The sequence below is a fragment of the Elephantulus edwardii genome, unplaced genomic scaffold, assembly GCF_000299155.1.
Source record: "Elephantulus edwardii isolate Elephantulus edwardi_28Jun2011 unplaced genomic scaffold, EleEdw1.0 scaffold00065, whole genome shotgun sequence".
NCBI lineage: Eukaryota > Metazoa > Chordata > Mammalia > Macroscelidea > Macroscelididae > Elephantulus > Elephantulus edwardii.
In genome coordinates this window covers 7576342-7587588 of record NW_006399815.1, presented here as the reverse complement: position 1 = coordinate 7587588, position 11247 = coordinate 7576342, and the positions used below count along the sequence as shown (strand labels likewise).

Here is an 11247-nt window from a genome sequence, read left to right as displayed (position 1 = left end):
AAGAAGAGGCCATGGCACCAGGGATACCACTGTTGATGTTAGACGGATCCTCGCTGAAATCAGAGAACACCAGAAGAATGTGTATTTGCATTTTATTAACTATGCAAAGCTGTTTGGCTGTGTGGATCATAACAAACTATAGCTAAGAAAAGAATGGGAATTCCAGAACTCTTACTTTTGTTTTTATAAACCCTATATCTAAACCAAGAAGGGAGCTCTGCTGGTCTAGTAGTAAGAATTTGTCCTGCAATCCTGAAGACACATGGTTTGAGTTCACCAGCTGCTCAGATGGGCAATCTCTCCTTGTGCGATTACTGCCTCTGAAAACCCACTGGAGGGTCAGCTTTGAGTTGGTTCCAACTTGATGGCACACAACAAAGAAGGGGCTGTTTGAACAGTACAAGAGAACTGCGTGGTTTAAAATCAGGAAAAGTGTGCATCAGGGTTATATCTTTTCTCCATACCTATTTGATCTGTACACTGAACAAATAATTTGAAAAGCTACATCCTATTAAGAATGTGGGATCAGGATAGAAGACTCATCAATAGCCTACGTTATGCAGATTATACAACCTTGCCTGCTAAAAGGGATGATTGGAAATACCTGCTGGACAAGGCCAAAGAATAGTCTTTAATATGGATTTGTCTCAACATCAAAAAGACAAAAATCATCACCACTGGACCAATTAACAACATATGATAGATGGAGAAAAGATTGAAATTGTCAATGATTTAATCTAATTTGGATCCACAAATCAGCACCATTGGTATGCATCAAGATTTATATTGCATTAGCAAAGTTCACTTTCAGGCACCTCTCCAAAATAAGAATGATGTTAGTTTGAAGACCGAGGTGTGCTAGATTCAGGCCATGGTCTTTTCAGTCACCTGCTATGTATCTTAGAGCTGGACAATGAGTAAAATGATAGAAGAATTGATGTCTTTGAGTTGTGATGTTGGAGAAGAGCACTGTCTATACCAGAGAGTATCAAAATAATGAACAGATATGCCTTGGAAAAAGTGTAGCCACGAGTGCTCCCTGGTGAATGGATAGTAAAACTTCATCTCACATACTTGGGTATGTTCTCAGGAGTATCTATTCCTTAGAAAGGGACATCATGATCAGAAATATAGAGGTTTATCAAAAGAGAGGTAGGCCCTCAACAAGATGGACTGATATGGTGTTGGCAGCAACAGGCTCATGTGTGTCACACATGATAAGGATGGGACTGAGTCAGACAGACTTCAGATCTGCGTTCAGAGGGCTGCGGAATACTGAACTCAATAGCACCTAACAACAAGCATCACATACTTTTCTAAGCTGCTTTACATATATAAATTTTTCAAATCTTCTGGATATTTCTATGAGGTATGTAGTATTGCCATCCTTTTTCTACAGATGTTTCAACAGAAGCATAAAAATTTGAAACAGTTGTTTAAGGTCACACAGATTTAAGTGAAGAGTCAAGACTCATTCTAGTGGAGTTTGTCTTCACCATCTGTTTTTACTTAATAATTGTCCCCTATGTATAAAAGCCACATTTGGTCTATATACTTTTTATAGGTTTTATACATATATGTATATATTTACCATTGTTTATATATATCCATTTCAAACACATAATCAATGATGTGGTGTGTATACACACACACACACACACACACTGTTGTCATTGATAGCTGTCAAGTTGAGCATGACTCATAGTGACCCTATGAACAAAAGACCTGAAGCCTTTCTATAACTATCGTTGTTTCTCAAAGTTCTTACGAGGCATGTTGTTTAGAAAGTGGATGCCACTCCTGCTTCCAAATATGTATGTGTATAATAAATGTATATAGACTAAATGTGGATTTTCTAAATAGGGGATAGTTTAGTATAAAGCTCAAGTGGCCTAATGGTAAGAATCTGTGCTGCAATCCCAAAGGCACGAGGTTCAAATTCACTAGCTACTCCACAACCACAGAATGGCCCATCTCCTCCCATGTGATTTACTATCTCTAAAAACCTGCTAAAGGTGAGCTATGGGTCAGTTTCAACTTGACAGTAAACAACAATATATATTCATATGAAATATTTGTTTCCATTTTAAAATATATATTATCTATAGGTTTCCAACTCTACATACATATCTATCTTTGGGAAGCATTTTCTTATATAATTAAAATCCTCACCATTATTTTTATAGCTCCATGTTTTTCCAGAAAATTTAAGTATCACAATTTACTTATCTAACACTGACCTTTCAACTACTGCAATTCTTTGCATACACATGCAAAAAAAGCTACAATAAGCAAATTCTGGACTGCAAAAACTTTTTTCCTTCTTTATATTTTATTTCTTTTTACCAATAGCCCCCAAATTATTGCACTGACTTAAATACATAAAAATCTGAAGTTAATGACATGTTTTATGCCTGTCTTTGATTTTTAACTTTAATCTCTATGTTTAAGTTTTGGCATAATATAATGCTGCCAGCAATGAAAGAATGCTCTGACTTTCCTAAACAATACCTACCAGTCTTTTCTGCTCCTAAATTCAACTGGTATAAAATGGTTAAAGATGATGACTTATGGGAAGGGATAGAAATTTTTTCAGTGAGTAAACTGTTTTCTCCCTCCAACAGTAGTAGTAAAGAGTTGCAACCTGTGAGGTTGGTTATTGTCTTGTTTCTAAAAGTGAGCTTTACAAAGAATCAACAACACACTCAAACTCACTAGTAAGTGCAGAACTGGAGCCAGAGTCCTTATTTCTCTGACTCTAAAGTCAAGAACATCAACTTATGCCAAGAATAGGAAAATTATATGGGGAGAAATGGATTTCAATCTTCATCAAAGATTATCTGTCTCATCAAGGGTAAACCACCTGGGGCATCCATCATTAAGGCAGGATAATTCTTTTGTGTATTTTTCTAACCAAAAATTTTAAAAAGAAGAAAGGAAGGCAATGTTTCATCTCTTTACCCTGTCATGTGGTCTTATTATAACCCAATTTCACCTAAATTTTAAGTAAGGAGTTAGAGCTTTTATCTTATTTTTTTCCCTTAAGTATCATTCTGTATTCTCTTGATGGTCCATAACTACTGTCACTTTTGACAAAGAGCAAAGGTTGCTACACATGAAATAATGGAGGGCATAGGCTTCAGAGTCAGACAGGGCTGAGCTTCAAGTTAGAGACAGCTGCTTACTAGCTATATTCTTTTGGAACAGTATTACATTGAATTATGAATTCATCAAGATTTTATAAAGGATATAACAATTATAAGGCTTCTAGCACTTAGCTGATGCTCAAACCATTTTAGCTTCCTTGCCTTCAAAGAGTAGCATAATATTGTTATGTCCAGGTGTTCTTCTTAAACATCTTGCTTCATTATTTCCCTCAGACAAACTGTAGCATAACATGAAGAGTCAAGATCAAAAGAGATCAAAAGAGATAATGGTGCTTCACTGATGCAAGGATCTTTAGTCTTGACAGCAGTATCTTGCTCATCTTTGAGCTGGTATGAGAGATTATGAGGATATTTCAATATCTGTCTATAGCATCCAGGAGCATTCAATTTCAGAGCAGGTACTTTAAATCTGCATGTCTGTAGTCCATCTCTACTAAGTATTTCATGGTACCACTCCCCTACTTTGTTCTTTGGGTACTGGATATTGTATCCAAGTACTGGAAGAACTACCTGTGAAAAGGAGGGAAAAGAAGTTTAAAAGTCTTCAAAAAGATACAGAAGGATACATAATTTTTTTATGACTGGGATGTGAATTTGTAAAAGTAATAATAACAGAGTCTCAACATTATAGTCACCCTAAAACATGCCATAGAATAATATAATATTCTTAATGTTGAAAGGAAAAAAAAGGTAAAATAGAATCAAGGATTTTCACCCTAAACAAAGTATACAATTAAAATCACATAATATTAGGCCAACCACTGTTGACACAGAAGAGACAGACTAGGAATTTAAGTTCATTTAATTAGCTAACAAAGACTTGGTCTTTACACAACCATGCAATATTATAAGCATATATTTCCCGCTCCCTGCATCACAAAAGGTAGACATCATTCCTGAAAATCCAATTTCACTGCTCAATCACCTAATTGGTATTTTGGTTGGCAATTTTACATTCTTCTTTATTTACAACAAGGAAACTAGCAAGAAACAGCAACTATTTCTTTTTTAAAACTGCTTTTAGGGAAACACTGTAGTTTATAGTGTTTTAGTTGACCGCTGACTTAAAGCAACGCTCATTTGGTCAGCACCAAAAATTTAGGCAGAAAATGGAGTAAGGTAAAAAAATTCAAATATCCACAACAACATGAGTGAATCTCAAAGTCATTATGATAGTAGTAGAAGCCAGACACAAAATGCTAGGATACTGTATGATTCCATTTAGGTGACATTCTTTCAATGACAACAATGGTTGCTAGAGGTCAGGGAGTTAACTATAAAGATGCATGAGAAATTTCAGGGAAATGTTTGTGATAGGCACAACACATCATCATTTAGCAAAATTCAAAGGACTATAAACTTAGAAGGGTGAATTTTATTACACATAAAAGATTCCTTAATTTAAAAAAATTTTAACAGTGACTAAAAATCCAATTTCCTAGTTGGTTCCCACCTCTGGTGACTCACAAGGCTTTCATCTTTATGGGAATATACTGCACCAGCTTTCTCTCTTGGAGATAAATGGATTTTAATATTTTAGTAAGCAGTCCAACATATAATCCATTACATTACAAGGGCCCTAAACAGTATTAGTCAATGTTTCTTCTTTTGGGAGCAAATGTCAACATTTAACACTACTTTTAAAGTAAATCTACCTGATGTATTCCATATGCATTAGTGGATTCCTCTTCTTTAGTTACTGTGTGAACCTGTTTGAAAAAACAAAAGTATGGGTAATTTTCAAATGTTTCAAAGTCCCTCGTTCTTTCTTAACTTATTTCATGTATAATGCAGCTTCTATCTTAAATAGGCACATACCCAAACAAGATCTTTTCACAATTCGTTTTTTCAAGAACACTCAATAAAAATTCAGCGATTCTTTCTACTTTACTCACTGATGACTAAAGTTATAAAGCACCAGGAAAGGTCAGTAACATAATTCTGAGCTTGTACTTCCACCTAAGTCACCAACAATCTTTTTCCAAACAGAAAGTGACACACAATTTGATGACAAAACAGTCTTTGTAAACATATTTTGAACAGGGAAATCTTATAATATAAGCATTTCATTCAGAGATTGCTGACTCCAAGAGTTATGTGTTGTTACATTTAGCCTCTAAAAATCTGAAATAGAAATGCCTTACTTATTTAATAACACTTTGCTCAAGTCATATTTAAATGGATATCCAACCTCTGGAAGGTTTAAAAAACCCATGATTTTTCATTATTTATAAAAAAGAATTGACTAATATATCTTTTCATTGATATAAACAAAACATAATGTTGGTGGATTTATTTTTTTTTCACAGAATTTGTGATTTAGTGACTTAATAAAATTACCATTCTTAACAATTTATAGATGGCTCATGGTATAGATGGTTTGTGCCCAACTACTAACCAAAAGATTAGTAGTTCATATTCACCCTGCAGTGCTGCTCAAGAAAGGCCTGGAGATCTACTTCTGTAAAGTACTACGGAGTTAATTTCCATTATGTATATGCTGCTTAATGGTAAGGAGCTGTGCTGACAACTCAAAGGCAGGCGGTTCAAATCCACAGCTACTCCATGGGAAAAAGATGGACAATCTCCTTCCATGTTATTTACAGCCTTTGAAAACCCAGTGGAGGGTCAACTATGGGTCATTTCTGATTCAAGAGAATACAACCACCACCTAGTAAACACTTTATATATCTATAACCATTCATCCATGGAAATAGTAAAATAAGTTTCTACTGATTTGTCATACTCAGTCTGTCTTTTCTGGTGAAGGACCCTAATTTTCCATGGGGAGCTTCTCAGATATGTTTGGTGGGATGATACCAAGAAGCCCTTGTAACATAGACTTAATCAATCATCCATTTCTAGTTCACAAGAATTGCCTGGGGTCTAGACTGTGAAACAAACCAGTCCGTTCATTACCAGAGAGGCTAAATTATATAATTTTTGTTAAAATGATTAGAGAAGAGGTCTTTCTCCTGTTGTTATTGTTATGTGCTGTTGAGTCACTTGCAACTCAAAGCAACCCTATGTACAAGAGCCCTAAACCCTATCTTGTGCCAATCTCATTGTCTCTGACACATCTACTCCAACTGTCCAAATCACTGAATTGATCCATCTCATTGAGGATCTTCCTCTCCTGTATCATCCCTCCACTCTCCCAAACATGATGTCCCTCTCCAAGGACTGGTCCCTCCTTGCAACATGCCCAAAGTATGTCAGATGAAGCTTCAGAATCTTTGCCTCCAAGTAGCAGCCTGGTTTCACCTTCTCCAAGACAAACCTGTTTGTTCTCCTAGCAGTCCATGGTATATTCAACACTCTTCTCCAGGACCACACGTCAAAGGCATCAATTCTCTATCATCTCTGCTCACTGTCCAGCTCTCTGATGTACAGCATACAATTGCGATGACTATTGCGTGGATGAGGCGCACTTTAGTCTCCAGCCTGAAGTGATTGCTCTTCAGTACTCTGGAGTGGTCCCTGACAGCTGACTTTCCCAGGGCAAATTGTCTCTTAACTTCCTGGCTGCTGATACCAAGAGTGTTGACTGTGGAGTCAAGCAAACTAAAACTGTTAACTATCTCAATCTCTTCACCATCCATACTGATGTTGCCAATTGGCCCAGTGGTGAGAATCTTTGTTTTCTTGATGTTGAGCTTCAATCCATATAGAAGGCTGTAGTCCTTTACCTTCTGCAGTAAGTGCTTCATGTCCTCCTCAGTTTCAGCAAGCAGAGTTGTGTCATCTGCATAATGCAAGCTGTTGATGATTCTTCCACCAATCCTGATGCCACATTCCTCCTCATACAACCCACCATCCTGGATGATCTGTTCTGCATACAGATTGAAAAGGTATGGAGACAGAATACATCCCTTGCACACACACCATTTCCAATTTTGAACCACGTAGTGTCTCCTTGCTCTGTTCTAACGACTGCCTCTTGGTCCAAGTATAGTTTTCACATTAGCACAACCAAATGTTCTGGGATTCCCATTCTTCTCTTTCCTGTAGAGGTTCTTATAGAATCCTAGGAGTATGAGTAGTCATCTTACTACTGAAAGAATAAGCAAGACCAAGAGTGGATTTAACACAAAGGAGAATAGAGTAGAAAAAGGAAGAAAATGGGATAATTAGGCCACTACTCATGCTGCTAGTTACAGCTGTGCCTGAACCTGTCATAAATTTCCAGTTTCATGAACTAATACTTTCCTGTTTGTTTTCCCTTAAATTAACCAAAGGACACTTAACTCATACATCTAAAACTCTGCATTCATTTCATAAAGCCTCCTTTATATAGTATCCCAGAGTCTAATCTTTTCCATTATTTTAGAAAACTCAGATATATTCTGACTAGATTATCCATGATTTCTCCAGCAGAGACCAATTTGGGCTTTGAGCATCTAGTCATTTTAGTTCTGTTACCAGTTTGACTTTGACCCTGCTTCTTTTTCAATCTAAATATCTCACTGTTTATTCTTCATAGCACCAAAAATTATATAACAAACAAATTAAATAGATATTTTGTTGTTATGTGCCATTGAGTCGCTTGTGACTTATAGCGACCGTATGTATGTACAATAGCCTTAAACTCTGCCCTATCCTGTCCCAATCTCACCATCTCTGACACACCCATCCCGAACACCCCAGTCACTGAATAACCCCATCTCATCAAGGGTATTCCTCTCCGGCACTGTCCCTCCACCCTCCCAAGCATGACATCCTTCTCCAAGGACTGATCCCTCTTTGCAACATGTCCAAAGTATGTCAGACGAAGCTTCAGAATCCTTGCCTCCAAGGAGCAGCCTGATTTCACCCTCTCCAGGACAAATCTGTTTGTCTTCCTAGCAGTCCATGGTATATTCAATACTCTTCTCCAGTACCACAGCTCAAAGGCATCAATTCTCCTTTTATCATCCCTAGTCATTGTCCAGCTCTCTGAATCTCTAAAACATTATTGAGAGGGAAAAAATCCAAGTTGTAAACTAACACTTTTACAAAAGAAAAACTCAAAGATATATTTTCTAAGGATAATTAGACAAAGCATTGAAAACACTGTACAATGACACATTCCACCAATAGAAGTGGATTCTTTAGAACAGGAGAGACAATCACAATAGGGAGCTAAAAAGAATGTTAGCCTCATCTGGAAGGTTATTTTTTTAATATATATATTGAAGGGAAAATGCATTCTTTGTTTCATCTTTCACTTTATTCCACTATTTTTTCATTTTGTGACATGGGCTGAGCCTCAGCTAATAAAGGAACAGAAGCAAGAGAAAAGTAAATCTAAGTTAAAAAGTGAAACAAAAAAAACCACATCCTTAGTTTTCAATTGCTGTTGAAGTAAAGTCTTCAGAAAGTTACTGCTTCTGGCGACATGACTTACTTTACTATTTGGGAGAAGCTCATCATCGACATTTCCATCCAAACAAACCAAATCACCTTCCACTACTCTTGATCCATAGGTCGCGAGTCTGTAAGATGCTGCCTCATTCCAAATTTTGCTGCTGTATGCATGGATGTAGAATATGCGCATAGAATGAGGAAAAGAAAACCATGCTTGCACACAGCCTTCCTCTGTCATGCCAAAGCGATTCAACGACTCCAGCATTGCTCTTTCTCGGACTTTGAATTCAGGCATCCGTGAGTGTGTGCCTTTAACATCCTCTAGAACAACAGCAATTTTTTTTTAAAGAGTCATTTAAAAATAATCTTTGCTATGCATTCTAATTGAAAGCTAATGAACTATGTTAGCTCAAAAATATTAACATGAAGATGGTGCTCAACATCAATTATCAGCTAAACCAAGTTATGCTTAAAGAATACTGGCTTTGTTTTTCACAATGAAACCTCATTGACCTTATGTTGTTATGTGTTAAGTTGGAACCAACTCAAGGCTGACCCTCCAGCAGGCTTTCAGAGGCAGTTACTCACATGGGAAAAAATTCCCCTTCTTTCTCCTATGGAGCAACTGGTGGATTTGAACTGTGTGCCTTTGGGTTGGCCGTACAACTCCTTACTACTAAGAAACCAGAGCTCTCCTACTGTTCTGCTTTAAAAATAAAAATAAAAACTGTACCATTAGCAATGAATTGTCAACCACATGCCTTTGAGATTGCAGTGCAGCTTTTTACTGCTAGGCCACCAGAGCATCCCCTAATAGAGATGGGCATGCAGTTCGAATCCACCAGCTCCTCCATTGGAGAAGGATTAGTAATCTCTCCTGTGATTTACTGCCTCTGAAAATCCACTGGAGGATTTGCTGTGGGTCAGTTCTGACTTGATGGTACACAACAAGAGAAGTAAAAATAATACTGAAAACTAAAGCAAGAACCTCTATAAGAATTAAATTAGTTGCCTGGTAGTTTTTGTTGTAAGGTGCCATATAGTCAACTGAGACTCATGTTGCTGTTATTATTGTTGTTATGTACTGTCAAGTCACCTGCAACTCAGAGCAACCTATGCACAATTGCTCTGAAGCCTGCCCTGTCCTGAACCAGTCTCACTGACACCAACACACCTACCCCCATCATCCAGGGTCCTCCTCTCCTGTGCTGTCCCTCCACCCTTACGTCCTTCTTCAAGTTGTTGATGAGTTTTCCTCCAATCCTGAAGCCACATTACTCCTCATAAAGCCCAGCCTTCTGAATGATCTGTTCAGCACATAGATTGAAAAGGTCTGGATGCATCCCTGACATAATCTCTTCCTGAATATGAACCATGTAGTGTTTCCCTGTTTTGTTCTGAGGACTGCTTTCTGGTCCATAAGCACAATCAAGTGTTCTGAGATTCCCATTCTTCTCAAGGTCAACTACAATTTGTTGTTATCTACACAGTCAAATACCTTTGCATAGTCAATGAAACACAGATAGACATTCCTTTGGTACTTTCTGCTTTCTGTCAAGATCCACCTGACATTTGCAAAAATGTCCCTAGTGTCACTGCGTCTTCTAAACTCAGCTTGTATTTCTGGTATCCTGCAGCTTCCTTGGATATGCTTGACCACACTGTTCTGTCACCACGTCAACCCATCATGTTGAGGGTCTTCTTCAGGAAGGAAAGGCCTTGACACCAGCTTTTTTAGGAATTTCACCAAGTTTTTCTCATGCACACTAAAATTTAAGAATAATTACCATAAATAAATTATCTTAAGACTCTTTAAGAAATATTGCTGTTGTTATTATGTGCTGTTATTACATCCTATCTACATACTGTCCTAGCCACTTTTGAAAGATCTTTAGCAGTATATCACTTGCATGTGTGAGATCAATGATATTGTTAAAAAATGTCTACATCCTGTTGGAAATGAGAAGAAATACAAATCTCATCCAGTCAGTCAGCCAGACAGCAGGCCTCCAAATTTCCTGGCATAGCATCTCCTAGCTGAACTACATAAATCAGTTTCCACCAATTTCTAGGGTCTTATCACTTGCAAACGCCCTCACCTCAGGGCAGCTTCAACTTCTTCCTTCATTACTATTGGCTCTTGTTAATACAGTACTTTCTGACATTTCTCTGTGTCAAGTAAATTCTTTTTGGTACAGCAACTCTGTATTCCTTCGATCTTCTTTTGATGCTTCCTAAATCATTCAACATATTTTCGGCAGCATCCTTCAATACTGCAACTCAATGCTTAAATTTATCAGTTCTCCCAGCTTAAGAAATGCAGAGCTAGCAGTTCCCTTTTTATTCTCCAATTCCAGCTTTCTGAACATTCCATTATAATACTTTACTTTGACTTCTCGAGCTGCCCTTTAAAATCTTCTGTTCAGCTTTTACTTCAACATTTTTTCCCTTTGTTTTGGTTTCTGGACACTCTAGTGCAATTTTCAGTCTCTTCTGACATCCATCTTGGTTTTTTCTTTCTTCTCTGTCTTTGTAGTGACCTCTGCTGTCTTCATTGATGATATCCTTGATATCCCACAACTCATCTGGTCTTCAATCAAAATGGTATTCAATGCTTCAAACCTATCCTTAAGATGACTTTTTTTAAATTAATTTCAATGAACATCTACAGAGATTTTGGATTTCCATTCATTCATTGTTGCACTTTTCTCCCCGCCCACACCACCCCTACCCC

General features: G+C 37.4%; 1 protein-coding gene across 1 annotated transcript in view; it reads right to left on the bottom strand.

Moving 5' to 3' along the window:
- Nucleotides 1–3350: 3350 nt before the first annotated feature.
- The window catches only part of PUS7L (pseudouridylate synthase 7 homolog (S. cerevisiae)-like), a 31936-nt gene continuing 24039 nt past the window's right edge, over nucleotides 3351–11247 (bottom strand). The window contains exons 6-8 of the mRNA XM_006888185.1: nucleotides 8554–8834; nucleotides 4823–4876; nucleotides 3351–3677 (exon numbers count right to left, since the gene is read on the bottom strand). Coding sequence (XP_006888247.1) covers nucleotides 3351–3677; nucleotides 4823–4876; nucleotides 8554–8834 — 662 coding nt within the window. The remainder of the gene's footprint in view (nucleotides 3678–4822; nucleotides 4877–8553; nucleotides 8835–11247) is intronic.